General features: G+C 38.4%; 1 protein-coding gene across 2 annotated transcripts in view; it reads right to left on the reverse strand.

Annotated features, from left to right (window-relative positions):
• Positions 1 to 22,093, reverse strand: part of MAD1L1 (mitotic arrest deficient 1 like 1) — a 376,699-nt gene that overhangs the window by 320,162 nt on the left and 34,444 nt on the right. For both annotated transcript variants that reach the window (XM_069810261.1, XM_069810260.1), the window contains exon 10: positions 15,200 to 15,286. In XM_069810261.1, coding sequence (XP_069666362.1) covers positions 15,200 to 15,286 — 87 coding nt within the window. The remainder of the gene's footprint in view (positions 1 to 15,199; positions 15,287 to 22,093) is intronic.

Below are 22,093 nucleotides of genomic sequence, written 5' to 3' on the forward strand. Positions count from 1 at the left end.
AACCAGTTTAAATGTAATAAAGTCTGCAACATTTACAGCTAGAAAATACAGGAGGACAATAAAATTAGCCAAGCATAAAAACAAGGGAGTCTTAAACATCCTCTGCTCACTTTCCAGGGACAATATACACAGAACAGGCACGGACTGCAAAATCAAAAGGAATTTAAATCAATTTAAAATTCAAACAACCTTTTCTCCTGCCTGCTAGGGGCTTAAGGGACATTAACACACACAGACTCACTCTTCTGCATTGTTTCCTCAGGTTTTCATTCTCACTTTCTAAAATTTGTTTATAAAAGTGATCTGAAATATTGATGGTTTACTCATCTCTCATAGATGGTTTTGCTCAGCTGCGGCTGGTTTTGCAGTAATGACGTACTGTCTCTCTTCACTTCACACTCCACTCCTTTTCTGCAGAAGATGGAGTTGGAACATACAATTTTTAGATTGCTCCCTATTTCTTCCTACCTTACCTACTCTCTCATTCACTTAATACATACCATTACAATATGTAAGGCAAACCAGCAAATTTGCACTGAAGCAAAACTTCAACTGTCATAACAAATTCTTGCCGTAGTGCCAAAACAAAGCTGTTCTCACAACTGTTCCTATCCCTCTGTCACTCCTACAGTACAAGCATGAACTGTACGGGAGACTAAGGTAGGGTTTCTTTGCATAACAGTCTATTCCAGAACCACAAAATACTGCCAGCTTCTTCCTCCCCTTAGAAGGGTTCCCACAGTTTTCTTAATAGGATGCTATTTAATGAATGGGATACAAAGCTGACTAAAGCAAAACAAAAATCTATCTGCTTTACAACATGTTTATATTAAGCAGAATTGGAAAAATCTGTTTGGGGCATAGGTAAAAGCAGGTGACATGAATTGCACTTTGGGAAAGCCCTGCAAAAGCATTGACAAAGATATGCTTTAGTAAATATTATCATAAGCCTTGTAAACTATCACTTCCACAAGCCAGAGGACATCACTGACTTGCTCAACATCACACAGAAGTCCTGGGTCAGAACCAGAGCCGGAAACAAAATTGCTTCCAAAGGTCCGCTGAGTTTTGAGTATTTCTGCAGTCCAGTCTTATATGGGTCTCTCAATTTTCATCCAGCCTCTCCCTCATCCTGTTTGCCTTAAGCAGCTTTAATGCTTTACAGAAGCACTACATTATAGACCACAAGCAGAAACACATATCCTTGTACACTTAGAAAGAATGTAGATAACATTTACTGTACTTCAGAGAGGATCCAGTCTAGGCCACGTGTAAATACACAGCAGACATATCACTCATACCATCAGCCTCCTTCTAAGAAAAATGTTTTTACAAGTCCTGTTTTGTCTCTCCCGTAGGACTTCTGTTGGTCCCACATTTCCTGCTCACTACCTGACCTTCACATAAGCCTTTCCTGACACAGTGATGAGTACATAGTGGTATAAATTCCAGTATGGGAATATGTAAATGGCTTCTGTATCAGTAACATCAGCAAACTGTCATGGATTTTATGACGTCTCCAATTCTTCTCTCTTTTAAATAGAAACACAACAATGCAACACCTTTTTTTTGGACAGGTGGCGATTCAGATGATTGGTTAGAAAGATTTCTTTATTTTGGATACAGCCAGTCTTACTTTAGTAATTACCTCTGCTACAATGAAGTTTTGTATTTGGAGACATGGTTAATAAAAGACCTCTTCTTTGGGGATTCAAATCCCTGAGTCCCAAAGCACTATTCTAAAAAGGGCATGTTTCTAGAGCATGGCTTAATATCTTGCAGCAGACACAATGATGGTCTTCTACTTCTTTGAAGTAAGGTAACTAGAGAAGGAACTTACTCATTAAAAGTGCTGTGGAAAAAATGAATTAAAAACTAGCCCGACTGATCAAACGTGGTAGCATCTACACTGACTCCTTGGCTTGATTCAGTTCTTTAAGGCCATGAGGAACTTCTTCGAAGTCTGTACACATTAACAAAAGATGCCACTCACTTTATTTTTAAAACATCAAAAGCAATGAAGGCTGTCTGACCAGAACTGCCGGGTTTACAACAAGAAGGACACTGTAACTTCTGTCAGCCTCAATGACAGCTACATTTATCCATGAGAGCTACAACTACCCTTCACTCTCTTGTTCAGTTCTCATTCAAGAATTAGACAATGGTCTCCAGAGAATGGGAAAAGAGAAGCTACTAGAACTTCACCCAGCCTCACTCTCCTATATTCAGTTCAAGACCTTCAGCATTAATTCAGGGAAAAGATGAAGTAACTACTTCAAGACAAAATTAAAAAATCCGAATTAAAAGGCTTCCAAAACCGGAGGAATTTCTGACTTATACTTGGCAGGTAGATTTGAAACAAGGTCCATATTTCATCATTCACAAGTTTGATACAGAGCCACAAATCTCCTAAGGGAGTCAGAATGAATTTCAAGTTTCCTCTGCCTTTAAGTATTAATGAATACTTCCTCTGTAAGTTCAAGAATGTCCCTGTGTTGCTCTTTATACACAGAACCCCCACGTTCAAGATGCAGCCTTGTAAGATGACACAGCCTGGGTGCTAGTCTTCCCCACTGGGCAAAGCTCTCCTTGCGGTTCAGAACAAGCACGTTACAAAGTTGTTCTGAAAAAGGACACGTTCTACAGACAGTAGACCTGCATTCTGGGTTTGAGGAGATGACTGGAATGCATTTTCTCTTTGCATAAAGGCATTTCTTAGGAGGCATCTGCAATCCATGCAAATGAAAGGTTTCCAAAAGGTCATTGGCAATATAAAATGTAATTAGCTTAAAAACATCAAGTATTTTTAGGCATCACTTTGCCCCAGGTTATCTTACTGTTGCTTGTTTTTTATAATCACAGTTCTTATCAGCATTTTTTTTTTCCTTTTGGATGTATTCAGGAAAGAAAAAAATCTGACAAATGCACTGTTAAAAGATATTATGTTACTCTCAAATAGGCGAGTTAGAGACTTATCACCCATGGCTGTGCACTACACTACACATAATTATACCAGGTGTTATGGAGGCACTCGACCCCTTAACCAAATTAGCAGGAGTTTGGTACAGGCTCCAAAGGAGGTAAAGGCCCGAGCCGTAGCTGGGCCAAGAACTCCTCTAGACAACCCACAAAGGAGCAATGACCCAGTGAGCATCCGTACACATGAGCTTGGAACACCAATCATGCGATTAACAAATGAATAGCGGGTAGCTTTTCCAAGAGTCTTTTATTAAGGAACAAAGAAAGTTGTGGATACAAGAAGTCTCATGCATACCTTTCCCACCACATGTAATGTGACTACGAGCCAACCACTTTATCCCATAAACGTGACAGCCTAAGACGAGCCTTCTTTGGGCTCTCCCTGCTAGGCAGTGCAGCAGCATGGCAGTGATCTCCTCTTGAGCTGGGACACCTCTCAAGGTTGCTCCTCGAGGCAGAGAGACCTTTTACCAATGGCAGATCTTTGGCAAGTGACAGATACCACGCATAACCTTGTAGTATGGTAACTTTGATTTTGTACCTTGGTAACTTTGCATCATCATTCAAATGATTGTGCCGTGCAGTAATAGAGTGAACCTTGCCATCAAACTTTGTCAGTCGTGCTTTTACAACATCATATTAAAACCAGTTCTGCTAATACCTTTGACAGTGGTGATTTAAGAGATCTAAATCACCCACTCATGACACTAGGCGGCACAGCAGCAGGTGCACTTTCATTAAATAAGACACATTTTAAAAAAAAAAAAAGAAAGAAAAAAGAAAAACACGAAGCAAGCCACATTACGCTGTCCTGTTAAGTCTGAATGGTTACTCAAAATTCACAACAGATTTTGCCACAAACACCAACACCCCGCTCAGTATCTACAGCTGCCCTTTCCCAGCATCAGCATAGCCCACAGTACTCACAAGTGCAAGAGGCAGAAATACTGCATCTCAGGAAACATGCTTTATCCCAGAACACATTTGGACAAATGAAGCAAAACTCATTCAACAGTCATTGTAATGACAGGTTCAGACTTGCTGCTGCAGCTGACTGCCCAGAGGAGATAAGTCAAACAATATGACAAAATGATTGTATTGACAGTATAGAAAATAATATTTTTGGTTAATATAAAATTAAAGTTCTAGCCCCTTAACTGCAAGTCTGACATACCAGTGCTGAGTCAGTGAAACACAGTATTTACCGGTATACGGCTCCAGCAAAAACATGACACACACAGTCTATCTGCTTCCAAGTTCTTTCTGTATGGAGACAGTTCATGCTACTAATTGTCCTATCAAAGTATCCAAAGCCTGGTCGTGTATCAGAATGATTTAGACCAAATCTCTCTTTCTCACAGATGCTAACAGCCCTTTCATCTCTTCTGTCTCATACCTCCCCCCATTCCATGTGTGTCCACTACCTTCTCTCTCAAATTGTCTAATTGATTAATCAAGTTAAACTCGGAGTAATTGTTCTCAACCTGCATTTAGCTTGAAGGCTTTTACTTCTATATCAGATCTGAGTATTGGCCGTGTGCCCAAACACGTGTCTGTCTTCTAATCCTACCAGTTGGTCTAATAGAGGGTATTACTTCTCCCTACAAACCTTGCCTTCCTGATTCTTCTGTGAATCATCAAAATGCACTCTGACTTCAACAAGCTCCAATTCTTACACCAGCACAAGATCTGTAGAATGAAAACCACGTTCACTCAAATCGGGAGTGTGACACAACCTGTGTGGCAATTATATCCTTGGTGGCACAGGGTTCAGATTCTTTCAACTGGAAGGGATGTAAGGAGCACTGCTCCACACTCCCAGCTACAAAAGAAAGGGTTAAAGAGCAAGACTGAAGTCACTTTGTAAGTAGATAAAGATGCAACAACATAAGTGATACATTTGGTTTCCAAGAGCCAATTAATGCATTGTTGTGGTGACAATTTTTACCTCCAACGCAAGGTGCAAGAAGAGGGATTTTTTTTTTTCATTAGGATAACCCATGGAGATGTGCTACTTTGTCAGCAGAGTCCCATTTTAAAAAAACAAAACAAAAAAAACCTCACAGCGTTTTCTTAAAGCATACACAATATTTTATTAGTTGTAGATACTTTGGACTCTATGTACTGCAACTGCCATAGGCTAGATCTGATAATCCCTTATTTGTACAGCCAGAAAGGGACACATTTTGGTTTATTTCCATAAATATTTCAAAAGCTTTCTCTGGCTGAGAAACAGAAAGCCTCTTCAGTAGTTATTCCACTCATAAGAATTTGATTTTTGTTGCTTGAATAAAAGGAAAGCTAGAGGGTTTTGTTGTGGGGTTTTTTGTTGGGATTTTTTTTGTGGGTTGTTTTTACTGATTTCCATCTCTTAACAGTGAGATGTATTTTAAAACTTATGAATATGTGAACGTTGTTTTAAATATTGAAAATATGTAAAAACAGACTATACATAAAATATGACAGAAAGGAAATTACATTTTGCTAGAACACTGTTCTGAACTCTAACAGAGTACAATGCCTAAGCCTTCTGACCAAGCATCCAGCCCCAAAGGGCCCTCTGAATGTCAGATCCTACTACAGTTTTTCTTGTATGGCTAAAGTGAAGGAAAAAAAAAAAAAAAAAGAAAAGTCACCAGCAACAAAATAACTGGACCAGTTGCCAACCACCCCTCCTGAACTCATCTCCAACTCTACCCCATCTACCTTTCCTAAGGAGTGACACATTCCTGCAAAAGAATGGCTGCAGTGAGAAATTGTCAGAATTTCATCCAAGCAACAGAGCATGGCTGTACCACTATTGCCAGAAAACACACCAACTACGGTCTAAAAAGAGACACAGAGAGGAACTAACTATAAACACGTTTCTCCTCTGTGATGCCCATGCAAGAACTAAGCAATCAGTCTGACTTCGAGAATTTTAGAAAAGAATTTTTTTTTTTTCAATAAATTTCCTTCAACAAGAAATCTTGTGGACAAGGATGGAGAGAGGAGGAAACACTGTCAAGGCACAAACACACCCTCAAGATCTTTCAAACATTTGACAGAAGACCTTATATTATCAGCACAATTTCCTAAGAAGGCCTTGCCTTGTCTCCCTACGCTTAACTCCTCCAAACCAACTACTGCATCCTTCACCAGATGCCTCAAAAGTGTTTGATGCTTCACTGAAAGCTGCACCAGAGCTGTAGTAAAAGGCTACATCTGAGCTCTCCACAAGGAGAGTTTCTGAGATAGGCACATTCACATCAAGATATTCTGCAGCTTTTCCTTTCTTTCCTTTCACTTGTAACATTTTTTAGCTAATTGGCTCCAGAATTTATAATCCTGGTGACAGCACCCTGGCTGTGCACGACAGAAAAGGTGGAGGAGGAGGGGAAGGAAGACGGAGCAGCTGCCAAGGCTGCCGGCACCATCTTCTGTTCCGAGCACGTTACTGCAAAGCACCAGCTAGATCTCAGGATGCTGATCCTCCCCTCGCTCACCCAGAAAGCTCAGGGTATCTTACGCTTAGAAATATCACAAGACAGCTTAAGAGGTTTTATGCAGACTCCAGAAAAAGCAGGAATCCAAATATGAAGTGCAACTAAAACCACAAAATTTGAAAAGGAGAAAATTAAGCAGACGGGGGGAAAAATGTAATTACGGCAAAAAAAAAAATTTGTTTCACCATTAGCATTGCACAATAAGAAGGTTTGTCAGGCACCGGTTTAGCCTACACATGTTCACATCCGTCAGCATTTCCATGATAAATCCTAATTTTCGCCATTGTTGATCACATTGAACTAAAACTTGGTATGCAAGTTTTCAGCACAGATGCTCAAATAAATTATGCACATTAGTCATTTAACTTTCAGAGCAGCAAAAGAAGCTGCTTTTTGGTGGGGGGGTTGACTGCAATTTATGACAAGTTTTTTTTGCCTTGCACAGCTAAAAAAGACAAGGCAGCTTACTTTTTATTTTTGATTAAACTTTTCAAGCAGTATGTCTTTTGTACAGCTAAAACTTTAACATTAGGAAAATATTTATAACTAACTAAAAATGCCCTCCCCCCACCAATAGCTATATACTTACAGTATTTCCTCCATTTACTATATTACACCATGGTCTATACATTCACATATGCATACAAGCAGACACAGAGAATATTAAAATGAAAATACATAATGAAAATACCAATAGCAGCAGGCTGAAGAAGTCATGCGGTAGACTTGATGTGATCCGGATGAGAAATTGTTAAAGAAGCAATTAGCTATAGAGATGAACAAAGTTTACATGCAGATATGATCAACTGATTGAGACATCCCAGCCAAGACAATCTATTTTTTAGACATAACCGTATTCTGCGCAGTATTTGAACTGACACTACTTCACAGCAGTTACAAAACCCTACAGAATTCATGTTTACCTTGGTAAAATGTCTCAGTGTATTCTGGCTGTCCCCACTCCCCCCAAAGCACCGGGAAACCATCAATCTGTTTAAAATAAACAATATAACCAGTACCCTGAAATACTTTAGAAAAATCCATAGTCTTCAATACCCCCGTTAAGGCACCTACAGGGCAGTATTAACTGCTGGCAGGTTCTGCATTCATTTATAGGTAAAATTATGAAGAAATGACTAGTAGGTATTGCTTTTTCTTTTCTCCAAAATGGATCTTTCATGCATTTTTATACCAGACAGTAGTTGACAGTGTCATGAGTCTAAAAAGACAGAAAATTCATTCTGCATTCTGCCACCAATCTTCCTCTGGCTTCTCATGACTGCTCAGGAAAGCTGTAATGAAGTTCTAGCATTACAAATTAAGAGACAAAATGGTTATACGCAACCTTGTTTGACTGTTGACAACTTATCATAAAACGCTTCAAAGGAACAGTTCAAGAGCCACAGTCAGTACTATAGTTTTAAGATACTATATGGGAAGAAACAAACGTGTATCGTGCTTTTGGGGGAGAAGGGAACAAAAAAATAGAATAAGATAGGAATTAATGTATTGTATTTGCCTTAAAAATAATTAGGTGCAGACTAGATAGGTTATATGGAGTAGAGATGTTTGTTTTCAATTCATGTGGTCTTCTGCATCTGCATGTGAGAATATAAGAAATTCAGGTCACTGTATGAAGTGGATCAGCAGAACCCAAGCAAACACAAAGCTTCTCCAGAAACTATATCCAGACTTCTCAGGCCACATTCTTCTACATTATTCATGGGACCATTCTTATGACTTCAAGACTGATTCTAAAGATATTACGAAACTGAAGGGCCCTCCTCTTTTCCAACTCATATAAAAGTTTTCAAGGCTTACTACCATATTGCAGAGGCAATAAGACAAATCCCTAAGCACTGGAAATCTTAAAGCAGTAGAAATCCCGGAGCTCTATACAAAACTTGGCAACAGGCTGAATTCATGATTTTACATAATACTACTGGTTTCAAAGTAGAATATTTTTGTACTGCTGCCTACTGCATAGCTGAGATTATAATTCCACCCTTTGTATTCATACCACAAATATAACACGGATGTGGGGCACTCTTCCTTTGGCCCATCAGCCTCATGTAAATCATTAATGTGATCATAGCATCTATCTGCTAAAAATGAAAGAATAGTGAAAAAAGATAATAAGTTTTGACTTCAAATTACTTCAATAGTTCTAAATATTCATTCTAGTTTCTGAGAACTCTAGACTAGTATTAACATACATCTATTTCATCTAGGATTTTTTAGGAATTTTAGTCTCACAGAAGTGAAAGATTTATAGCACAGATGTGAGTCATGCATAGAAGAAATGCTAGGCTGACTTTTTCCATAACTTTTACAGTGCAGCTCCATGACGAAACATGGTGTCTGCTGTACAACACACCGTCAAGAACAGTCTATGCTTCCTATCAAATTAACTGATTATTTTTTACACATTTTTCTGGTCAATAAGACACACTGCTACCTGGACACCCAAGAGACTGCTGAATCAGCATCTCCAGAGGAGCACTAACAAATGAAAGCTATCGTTCATTCTAGTAATAAAAAGATGCACAAACATCAGGGATGCTAGTAGGAACACCAAGGGTCAATCACAATCCTGGAACAAGAAAAAAATATTAAGAACAGAGTTAAAAAGCTTCTACAATTTTTTAATCATTAGAAGTGATCAAAGCACTTAACAGAGGCATTTCACAGATTGTCCTTGAATGTTCTCTAAGAAGCATAGTCAAATATAAGGTAAGAAACCAAATACTAATATTTTTACTGGTTTTACACTCTATAGTTTCTACAGAGCTCCAGGCTGAAAAGATGGTACAATTAAATCTATGTCTGTCCCCTGGAGGCTGTTCTTTAGGCTTTCTCTCTATATTTTCTTTTAAACAGAAAAAGAGACTAGTTTCATGAGCTCCAGAACTGAAGTTGCCTGGTTTCCTAAGGATTTCTCTCTCCAAAGGTGAATACTGACTCAAGTAGACTTCCATTTCTCACACCAACAGCATGAAAACAATACTGATACCAACAACATTACCACAGAACTACCCAAATGCCACAAGCCTTTGGATAATGTGGTATAGCAGAAATTATGGATTGTGATACTACTGTGGTATCAGAGCAGTGCTCACTCACTGCCAGTCTCAAGGCCGAATGAGCAGTGGCCAAGGAGGCACGATCTCCGATAAGAGCCTTACTGTCAATGTGACATTTAAGAGGGTCTTTTGCTTGCAGGCCTCTGATACCTAACAGGGCATGACCTCTGGTTGCAGCAACAGGATGTCTCTCCTGGAGATGGAGACCTGTTTTCCTTAAACTTGCTGGAATTTATTATGTTTGAGACCTCTACCATCTGCCAAGCTTGACAGAACACAAGTAGCAAGTTCAAAAGTGTAGGGTAGGCACAGACAATCTCATCTACATACACACACAAAGCACAGTAATAAGCCTCACTTCCTCAGGAAATCAGACTAAAAATGGCACAATCATGAAAAGCAAAGGTCTGGGCAAAATCCCATGTTTTTAGAATTGGAAACATAAGTCAATGTCTTGGCTAAATTATTTTTTGCCTTCCTATTTTCTGCTAGGGGCTAACTATGCGATAGAAAAAATTAGAAAAGCTTTGTATCTACCCAATTAGAGTCACGAATAACCAGATGTTGCTCTGGAAGCTTACTATTTGAATATATTTATTTGGAGAGAGTAGATTGGTCACTTAATGGGACACTATCAACTACCTTCTGGTATAAAAATGCATGAAAGATCCATATTGGAGAAAAGAAAAAGCAATACCTACTAGTCATTTCTTCATAATATTACTCTATAAATGAATGCAGAACCTGTCAGCAGTTAATATTGCCCTGAAGCACTGTGAATAAACATTTGTCTGGTATTAGATACACACACACCTCCACATATAAATCAAGGTGCAATGTGCCATACAGATGAACAAGAGAAGAAAAAAAAAATCCCTACCTTGTCCTATATTAGACATTAAGTGCTTCTTTTGATCACAAAATAACTCATAAAGCCTATCAAAAAAGCTAGCACTTCTCTCTCTGTCACATAAAAGACATTTCACTGTAATTAAACTTCTGTCCAACTTTCCAGAAGATTAGGGGAAGAAGTCTGACAGGCTCTATTTATATTTGTAACTGACACTCCTTGGGACATCCAAGGAAAAGAGAAGATGGGCAATAGATTTACAACACTTCTGAGCTAACAGCACTTATGGAGATGGACGGTTCTGAGCTTACCATCACTCATTCATTGGTTTTTTTTTTTTTATTAAAAGAAAATCCCTGCTGCCCAACTGAAGAGCATTTTCTGTTCAGTTTGCAATCTACATTCCCCAGCCTTCAATGGTTTAGTTTTTTATTTCATTTTTAAGCAAAAACACACACAGCAGGTTGTTTGGGTAAATCAGCTTTACATGATTTATATGAATAAAGGTAGTTAACAACCATGTCTCTTAATGGAACTCTGTGAACACTTGGAGAAGGAAGATATTTTTTCAAACATATTCTGCGTATCCCTTTTCACATATGAAACTATATGTCAAAACACATGGCTGGGTTTCTGACACTAGATGATGGGAATAAGCCATCAGCTCCGGGATCCCAACACCAGAACCAAAGATTTACTGCTCTTCCATTTTTCTTTGTGTCCTTCATCCTGCTCAGTACTAACTTCACCTATGTGTTTCCTTGTATTTGACTTTCTACAAGATACCTCAATGGTCCAAAGTCAATATTATACTTAGACAACAAGAGCAAAAGCAGAAAAGAAATGATCACTTTGGAAGGGACCACAAGTAACCAAAAAAGTACATTTTCATAGTCTGTCTTTCAGAATTGAAGCAAATATCAAACTGCAAACAGCACCATTCCTTCATGCTTAGCCATCTCAGAGGACAATACTGATGAGAAGGGAAGTTTTCCCCTACATTTCAAATTCAAGAATGCTTTGCCAGGATTGTTTTAGGAAATCTCTCCAGAGATGCCAAATATGCAGCTAGGATGATGGAAAAACAAATATGCAGCTTTTTTCACTTAAAAAAATAGCATAACTACTACATCATTTTTCCATAAGACAAAAGGTTATAAACAGCTCAGCTGACTTTCCATATTACAAGCTACAACTATCAACTCTTCCTGAAAAAGTACATTTCAACATATCGCACCTATAGCATTCACACTCAAGGCATAAATGTACTTAAATGAATGATGGCTGCAGGGTTAAACTGACCCACTAATTAAACACCTTTCTTTCATTATCTTTTCCTAAACAGCAGAGCAGGTATTCTTCACGCTATCAAAGTGGCCCTAAGCAACCTACTTTTGAGCTTGTAAGCCTTTGGATTGTTGTCTTCATTCTGCAGTTACAGAGCTCCACGATACTTCCCGCTGTTACTGCTGAAAGTATAATTTACTCTATTTACACAACTTACAGCAACACACTCCAAAACAGCAGTGAGATTCCATCACGTGCTATTAATGGCACTTTCAGCTATATTACTCAGCGATCTTGAAGTCACAAAAAAGAGAACTGAGTTGCTGCTTATGTGTTCAGTGCAAGAGTGACCCTCTTTCCTCATGCTAGCGCCACAGGGAGGTTTTCCTCCCTAGCAAAAATAGCAAGCTCCAAGGGAGTCTACACAACTCAAACATGTAAACAATCACTGTTAAAAGAAATTGATTTAAACCCACTGTTCAGGAAATTCAGTCCTGTGGTTCTGGGTCTAAAAGCATCCAATCTGAGTGATACAGTAAATATGATATGCATCATCATTTGATCTCTGGGAGGCCTTGAGACACTGGCAATTGCACAGGTTACAGAAAACACAGATTGCATTTCAGATCCCCAAGCCAGAAGCAGGGGGAGTATCAGTGCAAAGGCTGATTTGTAACGATGTAGCCTTTTTGTGTGTGATGACCCCTACTGCCTTTTTAATAACAGAAACACTGGCTCTAAAAAAATATACAGTAATAAATGGAAAGCAGTTCAAGAATGGACGAATGAGACAAAATAAATTTAGTCTGTTTAGTGAACCCATATGCCATTTGGAAAACATTGTTACCAGTATGTTTGTATAGCATAACCCTCCATCAACTAAGGGACACTGAGAAGCAGTTGAGCTAGATCTGTCTCCAGTTTTACAGAAACGGATAGGACCTTACATAGCAAATTGTTCCCTTGTGATACCTTTTCCATGCCTGGTTTCTTTTCTGAAGCCAAGTCCTGCTCATATTCCACTACATTAGCAATTAACTCCTGCTTCGCTACCAAGCGTCTCCTCTTATCAAAAAGAAACTGGGGACTATTTGTCAGGTCGAGACAAACAGTAGCTGGCAAGTGTCTATCAGAGTCACTAGACAATGTGGGAAAGGTACCATCACTTGGAAGACTGCAGTGTGAAGACTGAGAGAAAGAATAATCAGATTGCAAAAAACCCCTCCAGGCACTCTTCTGCCCGTGTTTAAAAGCTCAGTGACAACCAAACATACATTCACTATACAAAGACTCAGTATCAGCCATTTAGGGAAAAGGGTCATATCACCATCTTCAACACCACACTCAAACCTCTTCTAAACTGAATTTTGCACTGTAGCAACAGGTAAGCCAGGACTACCTGTGATTCTCCATTGCCACAAAATTAAATCCAGATGCCAAGTCCTGATGTTGTTTTCTTAAGCATCTACCAAATCATTAATTTTAATGGAGAAAATTAATCAAAGCTTCTTAGGGTAGGCAAAAATTCTTTTGTCTTTGTACTGCATATTGCTCTATACACACATAACCACCGACTTTGTAAATTGAACAGCACTATTGGTACTGAAGACTTAATACATTTCAACTAAGGGCAAAAGAACTTGTAGCTGGAAAAACAATAGAAAGCTGAATAAGTGCTGGGCTCAATCACTAGAGGGAGTCATGATCACATATTAAGTTACTGTAATACACAGACCATTCTGAACACAATTATGAAACAAATAAAAGAGAAGACCATCAGCTAAATCTGGATGTCATTCAGGGAAAAGAGAAAATTAGATTTGCTTCCTTAACAAGGTTTTCTTTCCAAAGACTCAAGACCTTCTCCTGGGAACTTTCAAATCATCTGTAATGAAAGGTTTTTAAAAATGTATCTTATTGCCTACATTTTAAGACAGAATAAGGTATGTGACAGAAGAAAGCCAAAATTATCAGTTTTGGAAATGACACATAGCATTGCATCAAGAAAATGTTAGAATTTTAATTTAAGCAGCTTTACAGCTCATTTCACTTGAAATCAAGAAGTAATCTTAATCATGTTTTTATTTTTAAACTAAATAGGCACAATTACATCCAGCATGAACAGGCACTACCAAAAGGCTGCTTTTTCAACAGATGATTCCCCTTGGCCCTTAATAAATTTAGAAAAAGCATTTCTCTGACAGGCTGTGAGAAACAGCCTGGGAAAAAAAAAAATCCATAACTCAAACATTACCATCATTCTTTTATTTGATCATTTGATCAGTTGTGGGTTTGAGGGTTTACTTGGTTTATTTTTAATATATGAAATGTCTTTTTTATACTGGTGAGATTCCCCCCCCCCCTTTAAACTTCTCAGCAAAAAACACAAAACAATTTGGCCAGCTGCACTCACGGGAATTTATACTTGGCTAACAATTTTACAACTGACTAAACAGTTTCATTAACAGTAGCAGCACACACAAAGCTTTTAACACCCAGCTTGAATCCTGCCCATCATTAGTACAGCAGAGCCCAGAACACCATCATCTCTTCAACGAAAATCTACCACATACCTCAGGAGACACATTAGTAAATGCAGCCCAAGACAAACTAAGAGTGCTTTTCCAGTGCTCAATTACACAGTGTTGGACTGCTTTACATTCAACATGTTCACATCAAAGGCTGAAGTTCTCCACACTTCTGTTGCTTAGACAAGTCAGCTGACACCTTGGCAATGCAAACAGTTCAAGAGCCTTTTTGAAAGATAGAGGTATTGCTTTTAACAAGAACAGACAACGGGTTCCTAATGTGAGGAAATAAAACAGTGTGGGAACCCAAGAATATGTACACCAAGGATGAGAAGCACTTTCTGGCACACTATAGAACCATGTTAAGAAAGGCTATATGTAACCGATGCAATCTGGAAAGTTAAGCTCTGGCGGACAAATTCATTTCCCCTATTAGACATTCACTCCCACACCACTGCAAAGGCTTAAACACCCTCTAGTTTCAAACACATATCTCGCTCTATAAACAAACTGCTCCTCCCAAGGTCTAGCAGTACTTTGCCATGAAAACTACAAACATACTTTTCCACCACCAGCTATACAAACTGGTCCTTTCAGTAGTCAAATCACAGTCCTCAGTGCTCTTACTCCCTTTCCCACACCCAGATGACCACTTTGCACATTTTGCTGTGACATTCCCTTTCCTGATGAAACTGCCTGGGAAAGCAGCTCATTTCCCCTTGCAAACACTTTAGCTCATAAAATAAAGCTGGACTGACTGACTCTTCACCGTATCCACCCACAGTTCTTCATCTATTTCTTCCTACAAGGATTTAAGTAAGCAAAAAAACTCTTCATCAACATGGAAAAGAAGACAGCATAGAAGGCTCTATGGAACAGTAAGGAAATCTAAAGAGCCATTCTCTCAGTTTGCAGTCCTTGTTTTCTTTGTACACACTTTAATATAGCAGTGTCTTGCTGCCAGCATCCACTATTGGTATCACTCACCTGTTCGTGATGGTAGAGTTCTGCTCTTTCAGTGCAAGCTCCCTTTGCTGCAGGGCCACAATTTGCCTTGAGAGATCATCAGGTGTCCTACACAATTAAAACAAAATAGAAACTTTTAACAAATCATTGGTTGAAAAACTATGTTCCATACATAACCATAAAAAGGGTGTCACCCAAAGCAGACAAGGCAACCTCACCAAGCCAAAATTGCTGCAGTTGCTTCAAACACAGGGTTGCATCTTGTCCAGCTTACATAAAAGCCTGTTTTATTAAAGCCATTGCTGTAAGCTGTAATCACCATACAACTTGCAGCATCTCACCTGCTGTTCACTTCAACCCATAAACAAACTTTAAAGCCATAGAGTCAGCACGACCAAATTCTTCAAAGCAAGCAGCCTGCATAAACATTCATACCAGATGAACAGACAGCTTATCACCTGAACATGTTTTTGGGTTTGGTTTTTTTTAACATACATAAGAATACGTGTTCACAACCTCCTCCCCATCCTAGTGCTCAGCACACACACAGGGGTGAGCACACCCAGCATTACTCTAATTGCTACTCAGCTACAGAGCCTCAGTGGAGCATGATCACAGGATTATTACCAATAGGGTAAGAAAAGGAAGAAGTAAATGTACATATAGACTGTACAATTCAACAACTCTGGCTACTGCTGAATACCCTCTGATAGTGTAGGGGTTCAGCTATGTCATAGGTGATCTCAAAGCAGTGTTCCCACACAATTACCAGTGTGCTGACTTCAAAATCCTTCATACAGGCAGTGACTCAAGAGCCATCGGGGGAAAAAAAAAGCAATAATAATCCATAAGCTCTAGATAACACTTCAGATAGGACTCTGATAATCTTTTTTGTCAAAGAGATCAAAGATTTCTACAGATCTGGTAGCAACAGCTCTGCAGATGTCACAAATAGGTTTAATTTTCCATCAAATCCAATAATGAATTCTTAAAGCTAGTGGAACGGGATCAAGATAACTCTAGTCTGACAGTCCCAGAAACCACTATCCCACATCGATAGTCTCTGCAGGAGACAAATGTTCCTTTTGGAGACCTATCTTTAAATCACGAGTGCAAGATATTCAACTCTAAATGAAGGCAGCTTATGGAAAAATAGAAAAACATTTTTCTTTTGAGTCACCAGAAATGGTTTCCCATCCCAAAAGAGAAGCATCTGTACCACACTTCTCAAAAGAAAGGAAGCTGGAAAGGGCATCACAGTATGTACTGGGTACATCCTTTTGCTACAGCAAGATGCATCACACCCAAAGGGGAAGAGTGACCCAAACCTTGAAACGGTTTTTTTCATAGTGAATGAGTGGGAAGCTAGTTTTGCAGAAGTGAAATCTGTAGAAACACATTCTGTCATGTCCCCCAAGATGCAAGTCAAGGCTTCACTGTTTCTGGCAGATGAAATTAAGCCTGGCCAGACTTTACATTATCCAAATACAGACCTGGAATGAGGGCCCTGCCGCTCCAAAAACTGGATAGGTAGGAGATGTGCCTCTAGTTTGACCACTGGGATTCTGACTGAATCTAGGACTAAAGAAGCACTTTCTCTGATGATACCACTTTTCAGCCAACTATTTACATACAGAAAAGACATCACTTTTTCTCTTTAATCATCTGTCACTTCCAGCCAAGTGAAAATCAGTTAAACACTGAGCTGATGCAGACAGGATTCAATTCTGGCAATCCCAGTTCAAAGGTTCCTGCTTTTTGCTTCCAGAGTTGCACACTTGGAGCCTTCCTCAGCAGAAAATTTTGAAACCTCTAAGACCACTTGCGTTACACGCAAATCTTAACAGTCAATATATAATAAAACAGATAGAGGTGGTCTCTCCTCAGACAATGGAGACACATATTGCGGCAGTCAAATAAATCAGAACAGGATGAAACACCATCCTTCAAAGACATCACACTCAACGGTCAAGGAAACTATGAGAAGAAACCAAGACACCAACCTGGAGATGGCTTGACTAAAACATCTAAAATTCAAATTCTGGTAGCAGAGACAAGTCAATTTTAAACCAACATGCACCTGGGTTTTCAAATGTGTTGCAGCACCAGATAACACACTTCAAACTCCTGTAGCTGAGCCTGAAGGGTTTCTTAATTTAAGCAGTTCCCCATCTCTTTACTGAAGGCTACTTAATGGCTGGGCATCAGAGCAAACACTGGAGAACTGATTCAACCCAGTCTGATGCAAGCCACATCTCCACATAACCCAAGAGCAACAGAAAAATAACACTGGTTTCTTGGAATCTCACCTCTGAAGAACTCAAATCTAACACTGCTCTAACTTTGTTTTCCAAGCTGGAGGACTCAGGTTCTTTCTGTTGGTATATAAATGGTGAACTAAATGATAACATATGCCACAAAGTGGAAGACGGTTTTGCATACTCCACAAGGTCTACAGGAGGAAAAAAATACAGCAAAAAAACTACAAGAGAAGTCTATAAAGCTACAATCTGATTTCAACATGGCTTCATTAGCTTCTATCTGCAGGAAGCAGACCTCTGACTCAGATTTTTTTTGTTGTTTTTTTGTTTTGTTTTGTTTTGTTTTTTTTTACCATGAATTAAGGAAGTAGATGTTCTCTTTCCACAGTAGTTTCTGACTAGAAAAATCCAGAGATAAGGTAAAGATAAAGGCAACTTTGTATTAGTGCTGATGAGAAGAAAAAAAAAAAAATTACGAATCATGTTTCCCTTTCCACTTCACCATCCTTCACCTACTAGAGTCACCAGAAGCTAAAAACCAGAAAACACCAGACAGAAATGGACTGGTTATGCTTAGTCTGCTTGGCAAAAAGAAGCTGTGAGCAGACACACCAATTTCAACATGGACAATCTTTGTAAAATTTAATGCCAAGTCAACAAGGCTCTGAAAAATGCAGTTCTAAGCCTCTCATAATTCACCCAAATACAGCAGATTTATCACAAGGATAGTTAGTATCAGGCATCTCTCTGGCTGCTTTGAGTGCCAGCCTCCACCAGTGTTTGGTCCCTGCATCAATGAAGTAATTGCACAGATTTCTTTAAATGGGCAAAAAAGTGTATTTGCCTTGATTTTTTTCCTCATTTTCTCAGAAATTCATACCATAATGCATTAGGGCTGAGATAGAGAACTGAAATTAATCCAATAGTAAAATGAGATGGAATTATAAAAGCCACAGATTTCTAGTAATGATAGCTACTGACAAATTTCCAATAAAAAACAATCATCCTCATCTGTTCAGCAATTCAAATCAACAATCAGCTTCCAATCTCAGTTTCAGCAACTGGCAGCTTTAGGGTTATACTTAGTTCTGGAGGATGTTTTACTGGCATTAGTTACTTTTTTTTTTTTTCCCCCAAAGTGGAGTGCCATAGATATATAACAGAAAATAATGGGTATTAACCCTCCCTAAAGAAGACTTCACTTTCTGTAAAACTAAATCATGTCAGATGATAAGAGACAAAGACACCCCTTGCACACACTCTGCTGTCAAATACCTTTATTGAGAGGTTTCAAAGCCTGTTTCTGAGGTCTACATCCTATCCTGATAATACACAATTTGGCAAAAGCCAAATTTAAACACTTCCAGGTAGAGGAATGACGCTGCATGCACAATGAAATTAAATCAGATGAGCGTTCAGTTTGAAGAGAATTGGTCAATTCCAAAGCACTGCACATACCAACCAGTCCTCATCACTGTAAACAGGCCCCTCGTTTCACAAGTTTCTGAAAACAATGCTGCATAAAGAGATAAATTTGTCAGCATCCCAACACACACGTAACATGTTCTGGCCTTGCGAGCCTTTGTCTGATGGGCTAGCTGTATATAACTTCTGCTAAGCTCCTTCCATTCCCTATGGAACAGATGATATCAAACCAGCATTAAAAAGCCAAGAAGTCTGCTTTAAGAGAATCTGTATGACAATACAGCTTACCAACACTACTTGAATCACCACAGCTACTTCGGGGAAGTTTGAAACTCTATCCTAACAAACATACCCAGAACTCCCTTTCTGAAAAGCTGCTGCTTTGTGTGCTGTCACTATGTTTGCCCTGCAATCCTGCAGACATCTTCCTTCCCCATGTAACAATGGAGCCCATGGAACCACATAGAAAAAACACATGTAGTTTGCATCAGCCGTGCAAAATCCTGTAAATGAAACACATACACTTAACGGTATGATTCAAGAGTAGCATGTGATTAAAACTGAACCATATGCTATGTAATTATAAAGATAACATGAAGAACAAATGACAAAGTGGCTTCTAAAATGCGGATGCAGATTAAATCACTGACTTCAGTTCCTTTCTCCTGGGTAAGGCACAAGGAGCCAAAAGCTAGAACGTTCTTCCTCTGCCCCACCATCCCATCCTGAGACTGCATTTCTTTCTGCAATAACATTTAAGCAAAAATCAAGAAACCAAACAAACAGGAGAATTTAAGCCTAATTTGGAAACAAGATTTTTTTGCCGTAAATGAGCATATTAGTCCAGTATAGTTTAGCAGCATAGTAAGGCACGAGAGGGACAAATTGCTGTTAACCAAAGCTCTCTGACTTCCTTTGAAGTGCAGATAATTTGAAAAGGAGCAATTTAAGAATGATAAAAACCTAAAACTGTTCAAATGAAGTGAAAAATTAACTTAATGGGATGCCCATCCACATCACTCAATGACTTTTAAGTGCTCACTGGCACACTTTTTTAATTTTTAACAAGGAAAATGTCTTATGCATTTTTTTATGCTTTTTTTTTTTAATGCACACAACCAACATTTCATAGGCATTTGCTAGAAAGCTCTGTTGAACTGTCCTAGTTAAGGATCTGCTACCATTTCAGTAAAAACTATGACAGTTAGACACTGAGAATTAGCTGTTGAAGTAACATTAAATCAAGACTCAATAAGCAGATGAAGATGTTAAAGTAAAAATTGGAATATTTTTTAATTTATAATTTATTAGAACGTCGACTTCTTATTGCTTCTATAAAACGTTTCAAAATTCACAGCAAAGGAAGAGGTTTGATTGTAGCTAGATGTCTGACATTAAATTTTAACTATGGAAGTGCAAGACAAAAGTAAAACTAAATAGAAAAACAGGCACTTAGTCAACTCTGGAGGACTAAGTTCTTCACGGCTTTTTTTTTTTTAAATTAAATTTGCTTGAAACTACCAAATAACACACTTATTATACTAAATTACTCAGAATTATTTATTTTTGGAAGTCTGTTGAATTAACATTTTCTCTCTATAGTTTTAACTTAGTATGAATATACAATGACACAGATTTGGTTGTGTTGACTAAGTCACATCAAATTGAAACTGAATATTCCCAGATTTTTGGCAAATGTTTTAGGCAGATCTATAAATTGTTTTACATGTAAGCATAATTAACTGACAAAGACCAGAGACAGAAGTCTTTACTAAAGCATTTGTTAAGAGAATCAGGCACAGAAAAGGAGGGCACATCTGCTTCTTTCTCTTCAATAAAAAAAAATTTCCAGGGTTTTTTGTTTTGGTTGGGGGAGCGGCTTTTGGGGTCTTGTTTGTTTTTTAAAGGCAGCCTCCTAAAAGTATAAAAATCTGGATTTTGTTCCTTATCTGTTTTTATATTATATATAAGAAACACAAGAAGATTTTGAAATTCTCCTCTCCCCAAGAAGGACCTTTTCTACTTTTAAAAAGAATTTAATCTTCTTTCTAGGCAGGAAAACAACAGCATGTGAAGAACAAACACATAACGATAACATGACAACAACAGAAGATTTCTGGAAAGGAATTTTAGTTGTTTTAAATATTTCTGTGTGATTAGGAAGGCTGGGGAACGTCTGTAATAGTCTCTTCCTGTATGTTTGAAGTAAGTCTCCTGAACATCCTTTTTGTATATTTGAGCTCTATGACTGCTTTAACTCCTCTATCTCTGATTTACAGGACTCCCACTTATTTCTTAAACTTCACCAGCAAGTCCAAAAAGCAGCTCAGTTCCTATGATGACTTGCCCTTCAACAAAACACAGCAAATAACAATCATCACAACAGCACATACAGACTTCCCAAGATACAGCAACACAGTCCTTAAGTTTAATTTGGTCATATTAACTCAAAGTTTGTATCAGAAAACTGCAACTTGCACAACGTCCCTTTCCCCTCAAAATATGCCTCACCTCCCTGGGAGCATACCTTAGCTCCTCTTCACCAGACTAGAGGAAAACATCGCCACTAAATTCTGGTGTCCCGGCCTGAAAGTTCTGAGAGTGAAGTTTCACAACAGTACTTCTCTTGCAAAAAAGCCCCTTCAAGCTCCAGTGCAGGTAGTTATACCTATTTGTTAATGTCTTCATGCCTACATCCTCCCTTGCTATTGCTAACTACATTAACTAAACCATATGGTAAGGAATCTGCTACACACATTGTTCACAAAAATAAGTTCTCAAAATTTCCTAGGCAATTAGGACACATTTAGTGTTTTGTAACACTTTGATTAAAATGCTTTGAAAAGCAACCACTTACCTTTATTCATTCAAATGAAGGTGCTAAGAGCTGTCAAAAAACACAAAACTAAGGTATACCTTAGACTGTTTCTCCAATAAATTGTATGCTTAATATTTTATCTACAAAGTGACTGGAAGAAATCTGAAGTGTAAACTGAAAGCAACAAGCAATCTCAGCTTCTGAGGTTCCCTTCATTTAGAAAAGAAACCTCATGTTTGTGTATAGATAGAATCAACAAATCCAATTGCTCTTTACCAAAGCAAATGTCCCTATTAACCACTTGAAGCAGAACAACTTATTTGTAAGAAAGCATTTTAAGTGTTTGTACGTGTCTTAACAATTCTAAAGACAATTGATATGTCTCTTTTGAAGCAACTGCAAAATTAGCAA

This window comes from Haliaeetus albicilla, chromosome 22 (genome assembly GCF_947461875.1).
Source record: "Haliaeetus albicilla chromosome 22, bHalAlb1.1, whole genome shotgun sequence".
Classification (NCBI taxonomy): domain Eukaryota; kingdom Metazoa; phylum Chordata; class Aves; order Accipitriformes; family Accipitridae; genus Haliaeetus; species Haliaeetus albicilla.